Below are 22,732 nucleotides of genomic sequence, written 5' to 3' on the forward strand. Positions count from 1 at the left end.
TGGGCAGAGAAAGAAGGACAAGTCCCTGACTTATTAAATAACTTATAATTGGGGTGGGGGGGTGCAGAACGGGAAGGGTAGGAAATATGCAAGAAGTGAAAGGGGAAGAGAACCAACTGCCATGTGTTGGGCACTGAGTGGGGCTTTACTAATATCAGCACTTTTTTTTTTCTTATACAAACACTTCCAAGTGGATATATTTGTTACTGAGGCTCAGAAGAGTTAAGTAACTTGCCTATTATCACACAGCTAGCAAGTAGTGTTAAATTAACTCCTACTATATGCCAGGGAATGAAAATGCTGGGCGCTGTGCCACGTACTGTAGGGAAAGAAAAGGAGATGCTATCCTTGCTCTCTTGAACCCAGGTCTTCTGATGCCACCACACATCTTCCCAGGCTTGTAGGACTGCAGAACCATCAGAGAGAAATATGTCATGTTAAACTCCCCCTCAGTAAAATGTGGGGGACTCTAATAATCAAATGGTTTTTAGTCATTAGCTTCTGGGTGACATGTGTCCTACAATATCCCCCCCCCAAAGTTATGCTAAATTACAAAATCACCTTCAGGCAAAGGAGGAATTCTATAAAAAGTAGTTAAGCATATTCAAACGTGTGAGCAATATATGTTCCAGTGACAAACTGGAATTCTGTGACCTGAGCCTAAGGAATCTACTAAAACTGTATATTGAGTCTCTTTCCAATTTCCAGGGGAAAAAAATGGTAAAAAGATAGAAATTTCCCAATGTTAAGTTTATCCCTCTATCATATTCATAGGTGTGCGGAAAGGGGGTGGCTGTGCCCTGGAAAAGAGTGGTCTGGAAAAAGAAAGTGCAAGGAGTAGTATATAAAAACGAACTGTAGCAAACATTAATTGAGTGATTATTATGTGGCAATTCTGTGCCAAGCCTTTAATCCTCACAAAGCCTCTGTTACTATTATCCCCATTTTACAGTGATGAAATTGAGACATAGAAAGGCTGGGCAACTTGGTCACCCAACTTGAAGTGGCAAAGCTAGGAGAACTCAGGCTTTCTGACTCAGAGCTCAGACAGCTTAATTACCATAGGACTGCATCCAGGCTCCTATGGAAGGCCTCAGAGAGAAAACAAGCAGAAAAAAAAATCCTAGACTAATGTTAGGAGCACCAGTCAAATTGTTTTGATTCAATTTTTGTTTGGTTGTCAAGTGGCAGTTCCATGAGAGCAGTCTGTCTTGTTTACAGTTCTGAACACCCAGCTCAGTTTCTGGATCCTAATAGGCCCATGAAGAAATGAATGAGGGAGTTGTGTATTGAGCAGTTTTCACCAAGAAAGGCCTAATTCCTCTAGAAACCTAATTAAATATCAATAATTGAATAATTAAACATCAAAGGAAGTAGAAGGTAAGAATAAGGGGAACCAGCCAGAATGTATTCCTCAGGGTCAGATGCCAAAGAAAACACATCATTCCTAAAAGGGGCAGGAAAACAAGAATCACAGAAAGTGTTTAGAGCTTGAAATCCTTGTCCCAAACCCTGAGAAACACATAAAACTTATAATACAGATGACTAAGCTGTGTGTAGTTTATACCATCAAATTTCCTCACATTCTAACAATTTTTTTTGGTTGAGTACTTGAGCTCTCTCTGTGAATCCTGCAGGAGTACTGAATACTCAGTCCCTGAATACTGCAAGAAATCTGGAGAGAGAACGGTGATATTGTGGAAACCTTCCAACTTTCTATCCTTGGGGTCATGGCAAAGAAGGTGGGACCCAAGACTGCACAAACAGTCAAAGTCAAGGACTTGGCACAGTTCACTTTTTGGGGGGTGGGGAAGGGGGGAGTAATTAGGTTTATTAGGTTTACTTATTTCTTTTAATGGAGGTACTGGGGAGGTACCAGGACCTCTGCATTCTAGGTACACACTCTTTATTTCACTTTGAATGTGTCAGCTGGGGTGTACCATGTAGGGAAATATTGTTCCTTTTCACAATACATTCACTGAATAAAATATACATATTGTACAAATTGAGAATGGCCCTGTAAGCTTTTTGAGGGCAAGTATCGTTGCTTTTCAGTTTCTTAGTCTCAGCAAATAACAAGGTCCTGAGAGCTAGTCCTTGATAAATGTTCATTGAATTATTGGTGCAATAGTAACATAATACTTGGCATAAGAATACCAAAAATGCTTCTGTTAGGGTTCCTGTCAGGTAAACTGTCAATTATGCAGTCTCTACTCTGGTATCACAATTTCAAGTTCTTCTAACCCCATGAAATGCTCCAGTCCTACTCCTGCATCCATTACTGGATTTGAGAAGGGCCCAATGACTTGAAGCTGTATAAAACGAACAGAAACAAACTGAACAAAGTTTATATTTTGCAGTTGGGCCAAATATACATAATAGCTGTCCTCTTCAAATTCCTGTTTGTGCTTGATTACTCTCACTGTAAAAGACAGAGTTGGAAGGATGGTTCTCAAAGGATGGTCCCCTGGGCAACAATATCACCTTCACCTGGGAACCCGGGCCCCAGCCGAGGCCTACTGAATTAGAAGCTCTGGGGTAGAGCCCAGGAATCAGTGGTTTAACAAGCACTGTAGATAATTCTGAAGTTCACTAAAGTTTGAGAACCACAGGGCCAGAGCAGCTTTTTTTCTTTTTTTTTTTTTTTTTGCAGGGGGTAGGTAATTAGGTTTATTTATTTAGTTTTTCAATGGAGGTACTGGGGATTGAACCCAGGACCTTGTGCTTGCTAAGCATGCGCTCTACCGCTTGAGCTATACCCTCCCCCTAGAGCAGCTTTAACTCTTCCAATAATAAATTTGTCACATTTATAATTTTATGTCTCAATTTAAAGTCTTACGTGGCTGGATGTACATTTATAGAGTTATAAGACAGGTTTTTACAAATATGGCTTTATTCACGTATGTGTACATATGTATGTATCTCTATTTGTACTTAAAACATTTATCAGTAAAAAATATATACTTTTTGGTGTGGAGGAGGTTATTAGGTCTATTTGTTTATTATTAGTTTTTGTTTGTTTGCTTTAATGTAGGTACTGGAGATTGAACCCAGGACCTCTTGCATGCTAAGCATGCACTCTACCACTTGAGCTATACCCTCCCCCATCAGTAAAATATATTTAAAAGAAAAAATATATATTACAAAATAAAAAATTTTAATTCACATTCCTATAACACAATACTTACCTATTTTAATTTCCAATCTTTATCCACAGGTAAATTTTTTTATATGATTGTACAAATGCACAATTTTGGGTTTGCTTTTAAATTTAAAATTGTGTGGTAAACATGCTAAAAGATAACTTTTTCTTTTTTTTCTTTTTTTAACTTTTTTTAACTTTTTCTGATTATAAGAGTAATAATACTCATTCTTGCCAGTCTTTTTTTTTTTTTACATTTTATGAGTTATAATCATTTTACAATGTTGTGTCAAATTCCAGTGAAGAGCACAATTTTTCAGTTATACATGAGCCAGTCTTTTTTTCTATGTAAATATTGATAACTTTAAATATTTACAAAATTGAGAAAGTTCTTAACAAAATATTACTGAATTTTATCTATAAAAGTTCGCTACAACTACCTTTTAATGATTGCATAAGCCTTCTCTAACAGTAAGACATTTGTTATTTCCTCTTTTTTTGGTGATTATTCAAAATGTCCCTCTTAATTATTTCCTAGAAGTGTAATTATGGGGACAAAGAGGTGTACATTTTAAAACTTCTTGACTTTTCCATGTTCTTCTCAGTCTTTGTAATTCTTCTAAATAGGTGAATATCTCATTGCTATTGTATTTACTTAGCTGTGCCTCTGTAGTTTGAATATCCATGACAGTAGCTCTTAACAGAGGTGATTTTGCCCCCTAGGGGATATTGGGAATACTAGAGACATTTTTTTCTTCCAGTTTTGTTGAGATATAATTGACATACAGCACTGTATAAGTTTAAGGTGTACATAAAAATGATTTGATTTATATACATCATGAAATGATACCCACAATAGGTTTAGTGAACATCTGTCACCTCACATAGATACAAAATTAAAGAAATAAAATTTTTTCCTTGTGATGAAAACTCTTGGGATTTACTCTTAACAATTTCCATGTATAACATACAGCAGAGTTAATTATATTTGTCATGCTGTACATTACATCCCTACTACTGATTTATCTTGTAACTGGGAGTTTGTATCTTTTGAGTGCCTTCATCCTGTCCCCCCTGCCCCTACCCGCTAGAGACATTTTTGCTTGTCACAATTCTTGAGGGGTATTATTGGCATCTAGTGGATAGAGGCTACGGATTCTGCTAAACATCCTGCAACTCACAGGACAGCTCTCACAACACAGAATTATCTGGCGCAAATGTCAATAGTGTGGAGGTTGAGAAGTTTTTGTTATATATACTATATACTAAAATTCATATACCTTGTGTTTTGAAATTATTTGAAATAAAATTTCAAGAGAGGTCCTATTGGACCTCCCTCCAACAAAGCAAAACAAAACAAACAAAAAACTACTATTGTTACCGGAGCACTTTTGAGGTTTTCCTTAACAAGACCTGGGATTCCCTTATTTGAGTGTTTTTTCCTGCTTTTCTTTGGTGAGATAACAACAGTATTTGTGTTCAATTAAGCCCAGCTGTTTCGATTTCTCAGTTGTTTCAGCTGCATCTATTTTGTCCCCATGCCTCTTGAGCTTTTTGGGGTGGGAGTGACGGCGACTACCTTCGTACACAAGCCCGATTGAACAACGGGACCCTCTTGCCAAGGACACCACTCAGAGAAACAGCGGCGACGACGCTAACCTGCAGACCAAGAAGCAGGGAGTAAAGCCAGAGTCAGGAGAGGTGGAGGGCTCGCTCACGCCCGCAACAAACCCAAGAGCCAGCCTTTGCCCGCGCACGCGCAGCTGCATCGCCGCCGCTCCCGCCGTCTCTGGGGGCCTTCTCTCTGCCCGGCTCGGGGTTGTCCCCGGCGGCGCCTGATCTGGCGAAAGCGTTACTGTGAGGATACGCTGCCCCTGGCGCTGTTTTCCCTGTCGCATTGTCGAGGCCAGGAGGGAGGGACACGTGTAGAGTGCCGCAGCGGGGTGGTTGTGGCCAAGAGGAGAAGCCCCCTGCAGCCTTGGTGGTTGGGGCCTGCAGGCAGTGCAGGAGGCGCTCAGACGGCAGCCAATTTAAGGTCCTCTCTCGCAGCTGCCTCTGAGCGGGAGTCCTGAGTGAGAGCCGTGGCGGCGCTGAGGGGTCCAGGCGGCTGAGGTGCGGCGCTATGGAGGAGCTTGACGGCGAGCCGACAGTCACTGTAAGTCATTGTCTTAGAGGTCCGAGGATTGGGTCCGTTTCGTCACTGAAGGCTTCCTTGCCAACTGCGAGGTGCTCGTCCCCTCCCCTCACTCGGTTCAGTTGCCATCGCCCGGAAGTCACATAAACTGGGTACCCGTGTTTGGGTCGCAGTGGTCGCTGGGTTTCTGCCCCTTTGTATGCTCAAAATACCTGGCCTCGGAGGCCCACTCCATCCCTTTTTGTGCCATGTCTTCCTTACCTTCCTACTTCTCTTTTTCTGTTGGATTCATGCTTGAATGAGCGGGCTCGGACCAAGCAGAGAAACTGGGGCATTTTTCCTTCCAGCCGAACTAAGCTTCACTTCGCAGCGCCTTGAGCTTAAAGCCAGCTGCTTGAGCTGGCCTAAGGTTTACTAAACGTATTTATTCTCTCTGTAGTCTATTCCTGGTTTTATTGATCTGTTTGCTTTCGATTCAGTTTGAACTCTGAAAAGAGCATGTCAGGTGTGGATGATCTGTGATTTATGGCTTTTAGGTACAAGATACCTACCGTTCCCCCTGCCTGGAATGCTCTTTTCTTCTCACGTAGATTTATCTCCTGCTCATTTTTCACATGCAGCTCCATTAGCTCTTTGACAGGAAAGCCTTTCCTGACATTCTTGACGAGGTTAGATATTTCTGTCTGTCCTTAAGGCTTGCTCTGCACCTGTTAGCTCTTGGTAACCTCTAAGCCCCACTAACCTGCAGGTAGCCTGGCCTTGTGTTTTTTGTTTCTTAGAAAGTTAAGATGCCTACAGTTTTCAGCTAAAGCCATCAGATTGCAAACCAGTATCTGACAAAACCAAAAATTGAAAACAGAAGTCATTCCAAAGCTAACTGGATAAAAGGAGACATCCCTGTATTAAATAGCAGTTTATTTGGGTTGTTAAACTCTATAAAGCTTACTGCTATATGCTTTAATGTGTTAACTTTTAATGCTGTGTAAAGTACCTTAAATATTAAATGTTTTTAAGGACTGTGTCAGTGTTTTGCAGGAAGAAAAATTAGACTATCAGAATCACTGGAACTTTTTCAAACATATTACCTTGCTTTTCCTTCCTTCACCTATGTTAGAATCTTTGGATGGGGGAGCATTCCCAGTACCCTGTGCAACCCCGGAGAGCCACTACTATGATATTGGACTGTGACAATGAGCCATGTGTTTACAAATGGAATGAAAATGATCTAAGCTTATATTTATTCTGAGTAGTGATGATTGACTTGTGATAATCCAGCTTTACATTGATGTTGGGGAGACCAGGTAGGAAACCGGTAGCCTCTCAGAGGGGGCATTATCTTGGCAGAACTCCACAGTCTAGAATCTGAACCTCAACTCTGCAAGTTCAGGCTCAGTCATGTCTATATTTGAGTGTTAATCTGTTGTTTGGGCTTACTCTAAACATACTCGCAAGAGGCTGATGAATAATCCTGAACACCATTAAGTCACCTTTTATAGCAGTTGTGTCTGCTTTTCATGCAGCTGCTTCCTCTTATCGATGTGCAGTTAGTAATTAGCAGATTCAGGGATGTGTTAAGTATAGATTCAAAATAGGGAGTTAGAATAATCTTGTAGTTTTTCTAGATCAGTGGTCTTATCCTTTTAGTTCAAGGACTCTTAAGAAATGTAAGATGCAGTTCATGTTGCCTTTTTTGTTTGTTTGTTTGTTTCTGCATAAATACCTAGAAGTGGAATTGTTGGATTATAAGACAGAGGCATATTTAGCTAAAATAAACTGTCAGTTCTCCAAAGTGGTTATACTTTTTTTTTTTTTTTTTTTTTTTGCGCCAGCAACGTATGAGAGTTCCAGTTCCATATCCTCATCAGGTCGTTATATGATCAGTCTATAATTTTAGCAACATTGCCATTTTAGTGGGTATATAGTGGTAGCTCATCATTTTGATTTGTATTCCCCTCATAATGAAAGATATTGAGCATCTTTTAATGTGCTTATCTAGACCATTTGTATATCTTTGATAAAGTGTCAAATCTTTTGCCCATTTTGTTACTGGGTTTTTTTTTTAATTAATGAATTATAAGAGTTCTTTATGTATTCTGGATATCAAATATATATTTTGCAGACATTTTCTCCCAGTCTGCGGCTTGCCTTTTCATTTTCTTAACAGCATCTTATGAAGAGCAAAAGTTTTTAATTTTGATCAAGTTCAATATATAAAATTTTCTTCCACAGTTTGTGCTTTTTGTGTCACATCCATTTTTGCTTACTTTAAGGTCAGAAAGATTTTCTACTGTGCTTTTCAAGTTTTATAGATTGCTCTACGTTTGTGTCTGTGACTAATTTTTAGTGAGTTTTTGTCTGTGGTATGAGGTTCATTTTTTGCAGATGGATACCCATTTGCTTCAACATCACTGTGCATATAATGCTCCCCGCTTGCCTGCCCTACTTATCCACTAAGAGTCTGTAAAATAGATCTTTTGTGGGTACCTCCGCCTTACCATTTTTCTAACTTACTGCCTGCTTGCATACTGGTCTTCCTCAGTAAACTGCTAGCTTCTGGAGGGCAGAGAACGTATTACTTATTGTTGTGTTCTAGAGCCCAGCACAGAAAAAGGCTTAATTAACATTGCTTAGCTGTTGAATGACTGTATTAGCCCCTCCTAAGAACTGGATGCATTTGTCTCGAGATCAGACTATTGCCAGCCAAATTCATTGTCTGCCAACAATATTTATGGAGTGCCAACTTTGTGCTAGAGTCTCTTCTAGGCAGTAAATGAGAATGCTAGAGTCCTCTGCCCTTGTGAGCTTTTATCTATTTAAGGTAATAACCATGTAAGAAAAGCAGTGGTCCAGATGAGAGTTGACAATGGCTTGTATTAGGCTAGTAGAAGTGGTAAGTGGTTGGATTCAGGCTTATTTAAGGGTGGAACAGGGTTTACTGATAGATTGGACACAGGTGATGAGGAAAAGAGAATCAAGGATTACTCTTAATAGTTGGGGAATGCTTTGTCCCGCTGGGGGAGTAGAATGAGGTTTGGGAATGAGCATCAGGAGTATTTTTTGGGGGAAGCAACCTAAATGTCCCCTGACAGGTGATTGGATAAACAAGTTGTAGTTGATATACACAACAGAATACTACTCAGCCATAAAAGTAATGAAATAATGCCATTTGCAGCAACATGGATAGACCTAGAGATTATCATACTAAGTGAAGTAAGTCAGACAGAGAAAGACAGATATATCACTTATATGTGGAATCTTAAAAAAAAAAGTGACACAAATAAATTTATTTACAAAACAGAAACAAACCCACAGACATAGAAAATAAATTTATGGTTACCAAAGGGAAGGGGGAGACTAAATTAGGAGTTTGGTATTAGTAGATAAAAACTACTGTATATAAAGTAGATAAGCAACAGGGTCCAACTGTATAGTACAGAGAACTATATTGAGTAGCTTGTGATAACCTATTATGAAAAAGAATAAATATGTATCACTGAATCACTATGCTGTACACTAGAAACTAATACAACATTGTAAATCAACTATATTTCAGTTTTTAAAAAGTTCTCTTTGGCTCTTGATGTTATGGATAGAGCTCTAGAGATTAGATAACTTATAAAGGTGTGGATTAGGCAGTTGGATGTATGAAGCTGAGACTCAGATTGGTCTGAGTTGGAGAGAAAAATTGAGTCATCATCAAAGATGTGATACAGAAGCCATGGGATTCAAGGACTCTATCTTTTTAGTGAGGAATAAACAGTTCAATTCTTTAAAAAATTTTTTTTTTAGTTTAGGTGGGTAGGTAATTATGTTTGTTTTTTTTTAATGGATGTACTGGGGATTGAACTCAGGACCTCATGCATGTTAAGCACGTGCTCTACCACTGAGATATATCCTCCCCTCTCCTTTTAAATTTTTTTAACTTCCCTTTTTCTGAACTACAGAACATTAATTACAATATAATAATCAAAGTATAGCTTTTTTTTTTTTAATCAACACTTGAGAAGTGGCAGGCTGTGTTGAGGTGCCTAGCATAACTCATTTGTTCATTTAGAGTCTAAGAGACTGGGCTGATCTCAGCCACACTCAGCTGTGTTCCTAGATTAGCACTTAATAACTTTCATGACCACTGATTTCTAGGATTATATTTTCAAGTCAGGTGAAGGCAAAACTTTTAGTAAGAATAACTGTTTCTGTGCCTTATTATTTTTACTAGTTGATTCCAGGAATGAATTCCCAGAAGAAGCAAATGTGTTTTGACTGGGGCCCTGGGGAGATGCTGGTGTGTGAAACCTCCTTCAACAAAAAAGGTAGTTTTTTTTTTTTTCTTTTAGATTATCCATCTTGACGCATTTGGTTTTTCTTTATTCTCTCAGATTTGACTAGCTGATATATGAAACTGTTGAACTTATTTTGTACCATTTTCATTTTTGAGACTTTTTAGTTGTTTAAGATTTTCATTGATTTATGAGACCTGGCAGATGTTGAGTCCAGGAAAAAAAATTAACAGTGGTCTTCCTAGTGTTGAAGAAAAGTTTTCTTCATGTTTAAAAATTTCAGGCTTTTTCCCCCTTCTTGTCCAGAGTGAGTAAATTCCCTTTGCAGCAGTCCCCTCATTGTGAAACTCTGCAAATGTCACAGTCCTTACTTTTGTGTTATCATTGTGAACTTGATTGAATTCTGTAGGCTATTAATATATAGGACAAATGAGCTGGAGAGTGAAATGACTTGTTCTTGGCTTTGTTCTCTAAGCTCCATCAGGTATTGGACATGCACAGGGATTCCCTCTTGCAGCAAGATAAAACTGAAATTTTTTTTTCTAGTTAAGCAGTGATTTTATTGCTTGAATACATAGATTTATGCAACCAGGGCAGAGGCTGTAGATGACTCGTATTTCCAATTGTGGGGAGGACTTGTTTGGTCTTACAATATCGAGCCAACCACTGAATATGACTCTTGATCAGAATCAGGCAGAATTTAGCATCTTTATCCTTTCTGTCCCTCTAAAGATGTTTTTGAACAGCAACGGCTTTCTTAATTAAATGATAGAGCTTTTCTGTGCTACCCGGAGAGGGGTCCATACAGCATTGTTCTGGATTCCCATCGTAACTTAAAGGGAAACTTTCACAATGTCCGGAGCCCTTGATGTCCTGCAAATGAAGGAGGAGGATGTCCTCAAATTCCTTGCAGCAGGAACTCGCTTAGGTGGCACCAACCTTGACTTCCAAATGGAGCAATACATCTACAAAAGGAAAAGTGATGACATCTACATCATAAATCTGAAAAGAACCTGGGAGAAGCTTCTGTTGGCAGCTTGGGCCATTGTTGCCATTGAAAACCCAGCTGATGTCAGTGTCGTAGCCTCCAGGAATACTGGCCAGCGAGCTGTGCTGAAGTTTGCTGCTGCCACTGGAGCCACGCCTATTGCTGGCCGCTTCACGCCTGGAACCTTCACTAACCAGATCCAGGCAGCTTTCCGGGAGCCGAGACTTCTGGTGGTTACCGATCCCAGGGCTGACCACCAGCCTCTCCCTGAGGCATCTTACGTTAACCTGCCTACCATCGCCCTGTGTAACACGGACTCCCCTCTGCGCTGCGTGGACATTGCCATCCCGTGCAACAACAAGGGAGCTCACTCAGGGGGTCTGATGTTGTGGATGCTTGCCTGGGAGGTTTTGTGCATGCATGGCACCATCTCCCGGGAACACCCGTGGGAGGTCATGCCTGATCTCTACTTCTACAGAGATCCTGAAGAGATTGAAAAGGAAGAGCAGGCTGCAGCTGAAAAGGCCGTGACCAAGGACGAATTTCAGGGTGAATGGACGGCTCCCGCTCCCGAGTTCACTGCTACTCAGCCTGAGGTGGTGGACTGGTCTGAAGGCGTGCAGGTGCCCTCTGTGCCTATTCAGCAGTTCCCTACTGAAGACTGGAGTGCTCAGCCCGCCACTGAAGACTGGTCTGCAGCTCCCACTGCTCAGGCCACCAAATGGGTTGCAACAACCACGGAGTGGTCGTAAGCTGTTCTTTCCACAAACTCTTAAAATGGAAATAGGTTGACGGAAAATAAAGTTTCTAAAAATTGTGTCCATTTAAAAAAATTAGTAAAAAAATAAATGATAGAGATCCTCAGGAGCAAGTCGTTTGGACTTAAGAATCCTCAAGATTTTATTGCCTCTCACAAAACATACTTGTGCAACGCCATGTGAATCTCTCAGGATTACACCAATTTGTAAAGGAGTCAGGCCATCTTAGCCAGTTTGTAGATCTGCTCCTTCACATCATCAGACATCAGCTTGAGTCAGATGGGGACGCTGTGACAGTACGGCAGAGCAGACTGGGACAGGCCTTTCCTGGGAGTGTGCATGTGACCCATGATGGCAGTGGTCAGGCAGCAGAAAAAAATCCCTGAAATCTTGTTACTTGGTTTTGCCGCCTTCTTTTCAAGAGAAAAATCTTGGGAAATGTGTGTGAAGAGATTTTCTTGCAAATCTTTGACGCATTTGCTATCCAAATGTGGAGGTTTTCCACTTTTTTGTTGTTGTTGAAGTTTTTCTCATTTTATAAGGAGCAGATTGAGCTAATGAAAATCTTATAATTTTGGCAAATTACATGCTGTACAGTTCATGTAATTTTTTTTGTTTTGTTTTTTGTTGTTGTTTTGGATAGGAGAGGTAATTAGGTTATTTATTTTAGAGGAAGTACTGGGGATTGAACCTAGGACCTCATGCATGCTAAGCATGGACTCTACCACTTGAGCTATACCCCCCTCCTAGTTCATGTAATTTCTAAGCAATGTAGTTTTTCTTAATTTTATATTTAATAATTGTCCCTCATGGTCGTTAATATTCATGGGATATGTCGGTATTGAAGATCTCAAGCTTGGCAGAACTGTAAAATCTGCCAAAGGGGCAATTGCTCAGAAGAGAAACTTCTGTGACTATGTCTGGATGGCCTCTTTCCCTACTTACTGGGAAAGCTTATTGACATTTCTAGTTTGTCCTCGATTGTTGGAAACTCAAGGTTTTCTTTTTTGTTTGTTTTTATCTGTTGAAATCACATTCAAGACAAGCCATTGAACATTTTCACAACTTATTTGAGAAGCTGTTATATGAGAAGTTTCCACAGGTTTGGTGGTTTATAATTTATCATTATAGAGCCTTTTTATCGCTGTTGCAAAATTGTTTGTAGTCAGTTCTCGATTCTTTGTTTTAGAGGTAATGTCAGTACAAAGTAATATAAAAATAATATTTCCTTTGAGATTATATAAAACTTCAGCTATAGGTTCATCTTATTTATTGAGTTTTACATAGGCTAATATTAAGTGAGTTTACTCTTTTTTCCAGTATATTTCAGTTGATGGAGGTGAATGGTAGTTCCAAAATATGCTGCTGAGTTGAGTAAACTCTAACAATTAACATTTGTGCTTAAAAATTCATGTTTGGATAGAACGAAGCCACAACTGAATGCTAAACAACCATCGAGAAAAGACTGGAACCTAGCAAAAAAGATCTTCTGCAACTAGAAATTGTAAGAGGGAACCACAGCAGGAGGGGTAGGAGGGGCATGCTCACGATACAGTTGGGCCCCATACCCCTTGGGTGGGCAACCCACAAGCTGAAGATTTGTTAAATCTCATAGGCCCTCCCACAGGAGTGAGAGCTCTAAGCCCCACGTCAGGCTCCCCAGCTCGGGTTCCGGCCTTGGGAAGAGAAGGAGACCCCAGGACATCTGGTTTTGAAGGCCAGCGGGGCTTGGTGCCAGGTGCCCCAGGGGACTGGTGGAAACAGAGACTCCATTCACTTGGGAAGTGTACACGGAATCTCGCGTGCACCAGGTCCAAAGGCAGAGGCAGTGATTTCATAGGAACCTGGGCCAGCCCTGCCTTCTAGACTTGGAGGGTCTTCTAGGGATGTAGGGGACAGCTGTGGCTCACTCAGGGGACATAAAAGCTGGTGGTGGACATTCTGGGAGTGTTAATCTACATGAGCTTTCCTGGAGGCTGACATCTTGATTGGATCATTAGCACCAAGACCTAGCCCCACGCAACAGCCTGTAGGGAAGCCTCAGGCCAAACATAATGGGTGGGAACACAGCCCCACCCAACAGCAGACTTCCTGAGCCGCAAAGTCCTCTAGACACGGCCCTACCCATGAGAATTCCAGGACCAAGCTTCACCCAGCAGTGGGCAGGCCCCGGCTCCTCCTGCCAGGAACCCTGCATAAGGCTCTAGTCCATCCTCATCCACCAGGGGCAGATACTAGAAATAAGAAAACAACAATCCCAAAGCCTGTGGAAGGAATCCACAAACACATAGAAAGAAAGACAGATACAAGGCAGCAAAGGAATATCTCACAGGCCAAGGCACAAGAAATAAGTGATGAGGAGATAAGCAATTTATCTGAGAAGGAGTTTAAAGTAATGATGGTGAAGATGTTCAGAGAAATCAAGAGGAGAGTAGATGCACGGAGTGAAGTTTTTTAGCAAAGAGTTGGAAAATATAAAGAATACCCAAACAGAGTTGAACAAAATCACTGAAATGAATAACTCACTAGAAGGAATCAAGAATAGACTAAATGAGACAAGAATGGATCAGTGAGCTAGAAGACAGATTAGTGGAAATCACTACTTCAGAACAGAAAAAAGAATAAAAAGGAATGAGGATAGTTTAAGAGAACTCTGGGACAACATGAAGCACTCTAATATTTGCATTATAGGGATCCCAGAGAGAGAAGAGAGAGAGAAAGGACCTGAGAATTTTTGGAGAGATAATCACTGAAAACTTCCCCAACTTGGGAAACAATCACCCAAGTCCTGGAAGCGTAGAGAGTACCACACAGGATCAACCGAAAGAGGAACATACCAAGGCACATAGTCATCAAATTGACAAAAGTTAAGGATAAGGAGAAAATATTAAAATTAGTGAGAGAAAAGCAACAAATAACATACAAGGGAGCTCCCATAAGGCTATCAGCTGATTTTTCAGCAGAAACTCTGCAGGCCAGAAGGGAGTGGTACGATATATTTAAAGTGATGAAAGGGGGAAACTTACAACCAAGAATACTCTACCCAGCAAGGCTCTCTTTCAGATTTGAGGGAGAAATCAAAAGCTTCACAGGTAAACAAAAGCGAAAAGATTTCAGCACCACCAAACCAGCTTTACAACAAATGTTAAAGGGCCTTCTCTAGTCATCAAACCATAAGAAAAGAGAACAAAAAGAAGAAAGAGGGGGAAAAAAAAAGACCTACAAAAAATTGCTTTGGCTGTTTGGGGTCTTTTGTGGTTCCTTATAAATTTTGGAATTGTTTGTTGTAGTTCTGTGAGGAATGTTGTGAATATTTTGATGGGGGTTGCAGTGAATCTGTGGATTGCTTTGGGTAGTGTGGCCATTTTGATAGTGTTGATTCTTCCAATCCAAGAGCATGAGATGTCTTTCCATTTCTGTGTGTCATTTCGGCTTTCTCAGAGTATAGGTAACCTCCTTGATTAAGTTTATTTCTAAGTATTTTGTTGCTTTTGATGTAATGGAAATGTTTATGCCGATTATAAAATTATGGTTTTTGAAGGGAAAAAAAAAGTGAATGAAGGGCCACAAATGGCAAAATATCCTTCTTATGGGTGAGTTGTATTCCATTCCATATATGTATGCTGCATCTTCATTATCTGTTCAACTGTTGATTTGCACTTGGGATGCGTCCATGTCTTGGCAATTATAAATAATGTTGCTGTTAATAGCAAGGTGTATGTATATTTTTGAATTAATTTTTATTTTGTGGTTGGCTTTATTCCTTTGATAACTATGTAAGTTTAAAAAGCTAAAGCTCTAAATGTTCTTAGAAACAATGAACAGTACATATCTGTACATTAAAAAATACGTGCAGCAAAAAAAAAAAGAGCTATCAAGCCATGAAAGACATGGAAGAAACTTAAAAGACATAATACTAAATGAAAGAAGCCAGTCTGAAAAGGCTTCAAACTGTACGATTCCAACCAAATGACATTTCTGGAAAGAGCACAGCTACAGAAACAATAAGATCGTGATTTCCAGGGGTTTGGGGAGAGGGAGGGAGGGGAGAGATGAATAGATGGAACACAAGGGATTTTTTAGGGCAATGAAATTATTCTATATGATACTATATTGGTGGCTACATGTCATTATGCATTTGTCAAAGCCCAGAAAATGTACAACATCAAGAGTGAACCCTAATGTAAACTATGGACTTTGGTTGATAATAATGTGTCCATGTTGGTTCATTGATTGTACCAAATATGCCACACTGATGAGGGATGTTGAGGGTAGGGGAGTATATATGTGTAGGTGGGGAGGGCTATGTGGGAACTCTATTTTCTGCTCAATTCTGCTGTAAACCTGAAACTGCTCTAAAAAAATAGTCTATTAAAAGAAAAAAAAATCATGTTTGGATAAATAACTCATAATTTTTAATAAATGGTATCAGTAGCAAAGAAGCTGAAGCTTTTGTAGTTAGATACTCAATTAAAAATTGTAGAGTGGTTCTTTTATAAGGATGATGGTGATGTTAAATTTTTTTGTTTCAGAAAAATCAGAGGTGGTGCCAGGTTGCCCCTTAATCTATATCGTCAGGAAGGATGTAGATGTTTACTCTCAAATCCTGAGAAAACTCTTCAATGAATCCCATGGAATCTTTGTGGGCCTCCAGAGAATTGAAGAAGAATTGACTGGAAAATCCAGAAAAGCTCAGTAAGTAGGCTACTGATAGGTGCTGAAACCCACAACTAAATTGTCAAAAGCCAAATGAAGTGCATCTTTGTCCTTTTGCATGGTGGATGGATCTCCTGGACAAGAGACCCCCTGGTTCTACTCTGGCCTCTGTATTGGGCCGTGTGAGTGGTCAGGGACTGAAGTGTCTCCCAGAGAATGTGCAAATGGCTGTTAATTGACTTCCTGGCTGCTTAATAAGCTTTCTTTGTTTCTATTCCTGCTTCATTTACCCTCTAAAGAAGAAAATTTAGGCCAAATAAGCACCTGAGAGTCATTGAATGAGGTCCCACTGTTGGGTGTTCTGTTGTTAAAGAATTATTCTCAAGGCATTTTTTGGGGAAGAGACCAGAAAATGTGTACTGTTTATAGACTAGAATTGTACCAAGTGTGGTCATGAATCAGCTGCATCAATGTCAGGTACTTGTTCATAGCAGATTTCTGGGCCCCACTTCAGATCCCCAAAATTTCTGGGAGTGGATCCTAAAATCCCTAGGTGAGTCTTAAGCACAGAGTTTGAGAACCCCTGTGTTAGGTTTTTCTTGTGTCCATCCATATATGGTTAGGGAATGGGCAGTATTGGTATTTGTATTGAAAAAACAACAACAACATTTTTTTCCTTCTCCTTTGTTTCTCCTTTACTCTCACACTACTGCCACACTCAGAACACTGCTGACACCAGATGTATGAGGGTTTTCCCCCACCAATCAATTCTCTGACACCAGCTGGGTGTTGTAGAAATTTAACTCAATTCTGACACTGCCTACCTGGAGATAGCATCAGATTTTACAGGTTAAGGGCTGAGTCCCATGAAACTGCCCCCCACATCAGATGCCAGTCACAAATAGTGGGTCCCAGGTTACCCACAACTTCTTCCCAACTTGGCTACAAATCAAAGTTTCCCATGACCACCTCAGTTTCGATTAATTTGCTAGAGTGGCTCCCAGAACTCAGGGAAGCACATTTACCAGTTTGTTGAAGGATGTGAGGAAGGACACAGATGAAGAGCCAGATGAAGATGTACATGGGGCATGGTCTAGAGGGTCCAAGTGCAGGAGCTTTTGTCCCTGTGGAGCTGGGGTTTGTCCCTATCCTGGTACGTGGATGTGTTCACCCACCTGGAAGCTCTCCAAACCCCATACTAGTAGACTCTTCCTCACATAGGCATGATCAGTTATTATCTCTGTTCCAGCCCCCTCTCCTCTCTAGAGAAGTCAAGGGCGAGGCTGAAAATTTCAGGCTTCTAATTATGGCTTGGCTCTGCTGACCAGCCCTCATCTAGGAGCCCACCCAGAGCTGGAACAAAAGATGTGCTAGTGCTCTTATCGCTTAGGAATTTACAAAGGTTTTAGGAGCCCCGTGTCAGGGACTGGGGATGAACACCAGTTTTCTATTTCTTATTTTGTCACGGTAGTTTACTTCCTTGATAAGCATTTTACAAATGGATCATTTTGGAGAATACCCTGGTTAGCGTGTGTATGTGAGATAGATAGACAGATAGATAGATAGAGGCAGAGGGAGAGGAGAGAGAGATCACTAGCGTAAAGATGCTCTGGTACAGAATATTGGTAACTCAGATTCTAGGAAAAAAGTATGTCAAAAGCCCTGTAACTCCCTGAAGGTGGGGACGCTGTCATTTATTTGGGCCCTCTGTTCCCGGGTCTCCTCCTGCATCTATACAGTAGGTGCTCTAAAACGCTTGCTGAATGAACAAGTTAATGAATATGTGAATGACCTACTAATGGTGGAGTAGTAGCTTCTGTTTTGTGCATGGGGGCCAGCGTATCACCTTGTTTTTTGGCAGGGTGAGTTACTTGTCTGGCCCTGAATCTGGCTGGTTAAAGGGGGTATGGAGTAGTGGGGACTGGGTGAGAACACCTGCAGGTTGCTTCACCTCCTGCTGGCGCCCTTGTAGGCCAGGTGCAGAATGTATTTACTGTTCGTTTTTAAATGGAGCAGTAGGTGGCCTTTAGGTCTCTTCATCTAGAACTAATTTTTTTTCTTGCTAAGGATCTGCATCTTGGTAACTAACAGCCATTGCTTTCTTGTTTGTTTTGTTTTTAAGAACTGTATTTTGAACTAATTTAAAAGTTACAGAAAAGGCACAAAAATAATAGGTTTCTGTGCATCCCTTAGCCAGCTTCTCTAATGTTAATGTCGTACATAACCACAGTACTGTTACTTAAACCAGGAAACTTAAACACTGACGTAGTATGATTAACCAAAGACCTTATTTCATTTTCACCAATTTTTCCACTAATATGTCCTTTTTCTCTTTTGCAACTAAATGAAGTTGCATTTATTTTTCTCTCCCTAGTCTCTTTCATGACCTTGACACTTTTGAAAAATTTTGACCAATTATTTTGGAGACTGTCCCTCAATTTGGGTTTGTCTGGTGTTTTCTCATGATTGGACACAGGTTATGCATTTTTAGCAAGAACACCACGGAAGTGGTGTGATACGTCCTCAGTACATCATGTCATGAGGTTCATGATGTTGATGTTTTGTTGGTGATGTTGACCTTGATCCCTTGGTTAATGTGGTTTCTACTAGGTTTCTTCACTACAAAGTTACCATCTTTCCCTTTGTAACAAGTAAGTATTTGGAGGAGAAACTTTGAGACTATGCAAATCCCATTTTTTCTCAAATTTCAACCATTAATTTTAGTGTTCATCAGTGGATCTCATTTCCAACTATTAAAAACAGTGTGGACACACAGATATTAATTTTATTCCACGGGTTATATTGTGTTTTATTTATTTTGTTGCTTAGGTTGTTCCAGCTTCGGCCATTAGGAGCTCCTTCAAGTTGGCTCCTGTCTTTGAGCAAACTCATCTTTTTTTGGATACTTAATACAATCAAAAGATGTTCCTTACTTTCTGTCATCGCAAGCTGTTCCAAGTTCATCTTGTGTGTCATTTCATTTTTTGTAGATTGGTTCGAGTGAGTAAAAACTACCGATCAGTCATAAGAGCATGTATGGAGGAAATGCACCAGGTTGCAAGTAAGGATTTTGTGTGTATGTGACAGTAACTGAAGTACTTATCTGGCTATGAATACTACAGGGTAAAACTGATCGACATTCCAGTTCGAAACTCTTACTTTCCCACCTTAAATAATCCTTAATTTTTTTGGCAATTGTCTTGAGTTTTTCAGATTAGAACATACTGAGATGACAAGGGGGAGGGTATAGCTCAGGAGTAAAGCACGTGCTTAGCATCCACGAGGTCCTGAGTTCAATCCCTAGCACCGCCACTTAATAAATAAACAAATCAACCACCATCAGTGCGTGCCACCCCTCACCCCTGGCAAAAAAAAAAAACCCCAGCAAAACTGAAGTGACAGATTTGAGGCTAATGGGCCTAGTTAAGGATCTTTGACAATTGCCTTCCCAGTTCTTTGACCTTGGTGATTTAAAGTCACCATAACCATGAGAGCCATATGACTCCTGGATGCTGGGTAGAGTCTGTATAACATGGTAGTCTCTATATTTGCTGTGTTGACTTGAGGGCCTTGGTTTGAGAAACACTGATCTACAACAAAGAGATGTGAAGCATTTAAAAAAAAATCTATAGTGAAAATTGGCAGTCATTGAAGACATGAGCCACAGAACTTAAATATGAAACTCTAACACTGAGATTAAATTTCCACTGCTCACTTAAAATGTTTTGTTTTGTTAGTTGCTGCTAAAGATCCAGCCAGTGGCCGCCAGTTCAGCAGCCAGGTAAGGTGGGGGAGGGGGCCACCTTTGTTGTACTGGCACCATTATGTCCTGCGTCCTCAGTACCCACCTGGGGTGGCTCTGCAGTCCCTATTTTTGCAGAAGTCTCTACTTTCCAGGTAGACAGGCAGCTCTTTGGGGTGGTAAGAACCACCTTGAACTTCCTGGTGCCCCCTTTCAAGGCCTAGCACATTGGAACACAAGGATGTGCTTTTGATAAATACTTGCATAAGTTTTTAGTTCTTATGGGAAATACAAATCCTAACCACACTATGTCACCTGATAGTGAGCTGAGATTTTGGAACCACTGGTTAGTCTCATAAACTGTACTCAACTCATCAACCCAGCATTTTTAGCTGAGCTGTAGGTTATTATACTTTAGTCGGCACTGGAAGATGGCTTAAAGGATTCTATTTCTTTGGTAGAATTTTGATATTGTTCAAACTCGGTAGTGAATAGGGACTGGTGCACTATCTCTGAAGTCATCAAAGCATTTATTTTCCCTTGTGAATAAGGTATTTTGTGATTGTGCACAGAAGGATGGCTGGGGAGGGGGAGACTGCATATTGCTAAGGGTAGGGTTCAGACCTGATTTATTTTTAGGTCTTATATTGGGCTTGCCTTTTAATAGACTATTTCCTAAACATCAGTCCCTTGAATACCGACTTCACCATTTTTGCTGTATCTATGTATTTCTTAAGAGTATTTACTAAATATTTTTCTAAAAATCGTCTCTCCTTTTTCACTCTGAGCGTCTTCCTAAACCATATCAGGTGATGAGCTAGTTATATTATTCAAATGCATTCTATTAAACTAAAACCACAACCATTAAAATAAATTTTAGTCTATGTCCCACTCCCTAAAATGCTCTTACTGGCTGCCCTGTGGGAAACCCTGCCATGGGAATAGTCAGTAAACGTTGTTAATGAGTGATCATCATGTGTTTCAAGCCTTACTTTGTTCCTTTGCTCTAAGAAAAAAATCTCAGGAATGTTTTCAGTCAAAACTTTGCCTGTTTCTTCTGTAGGTCTCCATTTTGTCAGCAATGGAACTCATTTGGAACCTTTGTGAGATTCTTTTTATTGAAGTAGCCCCAGGTGAGCACAGAATCATCCTGTCACCACATCAGAGGTGTCCCCCTGCCCTCTCCCGTGTTGTGATGAGTGTTTTGTTGCCTAGAATGCTCTTTTCATTGTTTCTCATGAACGTAACCATCAGAAAGCATTACATGATACCCATAGAAGCCTGCTGTCGTGTCAGATACTGCAAAAAGAATTGGAATGCTGTCTGAAAACCTAGTGTTAGGTGGGTGACCCCCCAAAATACCAAGACAACAGATACTAAACTAGTGTGTGAAAGGGATAGTCAATGTTTGTATCATGGACTAGTCAAGCTTAAGAAAATTTGATGAGAAGCTAGGGGGTGGGCGAGGCATGGTGCAAGTTCTTCCTTAGCCTCCGAAGGAACCAACCCTGCCAACATCTTAGTCGCAGACTTCTAGCCTCCAGAAGTGTGATTTAATACATTTAAAATATGTTGTTAAAACATTAAAGACAGGAAAAAAGCTTTTAGGGGTGTGAGTAGGAATTAGGAAGTAAGAGGTAAATTCACTTGGAAAATTCTTTCTCTAGTGCTTGGGGCAAGTGCAGCCTTCCAAGTTCAGTCCACTCCAAATTATTCCCTAGATCTTGAATTAAATTGTGGTCATTAGAGCATCCTGGCTTGAATGGGTTCTCTGTGGAGGTTCTGCAGGCTTTTTTTTTTTTTGCAATGTTTTAATGGTTTATGTTTACTGATATCCACAGATGAGTATTAATAGTCTTGTGCAGGCATAGCTTTTTAGTCATACTCCTGCTCACTGAGCAGCTTGAAATTAGAATTAGTAGTTTGTCTGCCTGCTGCCTCCAGTGGATTTTGAGGGCTCTCACTATGTTTTTTTATTATCTTGTGTACCTGGTGCCTAGTCAGTACCAGTCTCCATATGGCCATTACATACATAGCCACTGAGTATTGCATACTTGTGAAGAATTGGGGTGGGGGGTGAGATCTAGGTGTCATGTTCAGCCCTTTCCAGGACTCAGTGAACGGTGGAGCTGCCTGGCACAGAGGAAGTAGTCCATGGAAGTCCACTTGCCAGCTCAGCCCTTTATTCAGAACTGCACATGGTTGTGCTTGCTTAAGAGGGATACACCACTTCCTCCATAGAACGTAGGGCAGATGGGCTAACTCTGTACTTTGGGAATTTACTGCAGGTGAAGCTATGACTTTGGTATGTGACAAGAGTTTTTGCTTCCAGCTGGCCCTCTTCTCCTTCACCTCCTTGACTGGGTCCGGCTGCACGTGTGTGAGGTGGACAGTTTGTCAGCAGATGTTCTGGGCAGTGAGAATCCAAGCAAACATGAGAGCTTCTGGAACTTGGTAAGAATCTCCTGCAGACTGGGCCTTGCTGTCTTGCACTTCCTACTGTTTTCCCCATGCTCACCGGCAGGCCTGAGGGTTGCCTGCTGAGCCTGTGTGAACTTGGCTCTGAGTCTGTGATGATGGACACGTGCTTAGATCTTTTCTTCCCTGCTCCGTAGGAGAGTTTAGAACTAGTTATGATGTAAGAAAAGTAATGCTTTGTAGACTTTCCAGTGAGAAGGGAAATACAAAAGTGATTGATGCGTGCTGGAGTCGGGGATTGATGTACATGAGTCTGAGGGGTGGTTTTGAGGTGATAGAAATGTTCTAAAGCTGGATCATGGTGGTGATGCACAACTCTAAACTTACTAAAATTCACTGAATGATACACTTGAATAGGTGAATGTGTGTAGTTTATAAATTGTAGCTCAGTAAAGCTATTACAGACAACGAGGGTGATGATCCCAAAGTCATTTTGGATTATCCGTTTGGAAGTTAGCGTGTGTGTATAGATATGCTATGCCTGTGAGAGCAATACTTTTCCATTCACCTTGACTGACCTGTAACCCAGTTGGGAGGGAGCAGGGAGGAGGCTGTTG

General features: G+C 40.7%; 2 protein-coding genes and 1 pseudogene across 3 annotated transcripts in view; 2 read left to right on the forward strand and 1 right to left on the reverse strand.

The window, feature by feature from the left end:
• Positions 1–5,126: 5,126 nt before the first annotated feature.
• The window catches only part of NUP85 (nucleoporin 85), a 29,992-nt gene continuing 12,386 nt past the window's right edge, over positions 5,127–22,732 (forward strand). The window contains exons 1-7 of one of the 2 annotated variants that reach the window (XM_010950781.3): positions 5,127–5,297; positions 9,493–9,586; positions 15,832–15,994; positions 18,946–19,016; positions 19,693–19,736; positions 20,761–20,830; positions 22,030–22,151. In XM_010950781.3, the coding sequence (XP_010949083.1) occupies positions 5,265–5,297; positions 9,493–9,586; positions 15,832–15,994; positions 18,946–19,016; positions 19,693–19,736; positions 20,761–20,830; positions 22,030–22,151 (597 nt within the window). In that variant the 5' untranslated portion in view covers positions 5,127–5,264. The remainder of the gene's footprint in view (positions 5,298–9,492; positions 9,587–15,831; positions 15,995–18,945; positions 19,017–19,692; positions 19,737–20,760; positions 20,831–22,029; positions 22,152–22,732) is intronic. The other variant, XM_074343666.1, reaches the window with a different exon arrangement.
• Positions 9,599–12,490, reverse strand: LOC105065659 (small ribosomal subunit protein uS15-like; annotated as a pseudogene).
• Positions 10,320–11,374, forward strand: LOC123615617 (small ribosomal subunit protein uS2-like). Its single transcript, XM_045513592.2, has one exon. It carries the CDS (start codon positions 10,406–10,408, stop codon positions 11,291–11,293), a length of 888 nt encoding a protein of 295 aa, XP_045369548.2. The 5' UTR covers positions 10,320–10,405; the 3' UTR covers positions 11,294–11,374.

Source organism: Camelus bactrianus, chromosome 16 (assembly GCF_048773025.1).
Source record: "Camelus bactrianus isolate YW-2024 breed Bactrian camel chromosome 16, ASM4877302v1, whole genome shotgun sequence".
NCBI classification, from domain to species: Eukaryota; Metazoa; Chordata; class Mammalia; order Artiodactyla; family Camelidae; genus Camelus; species Camelus bactrianus.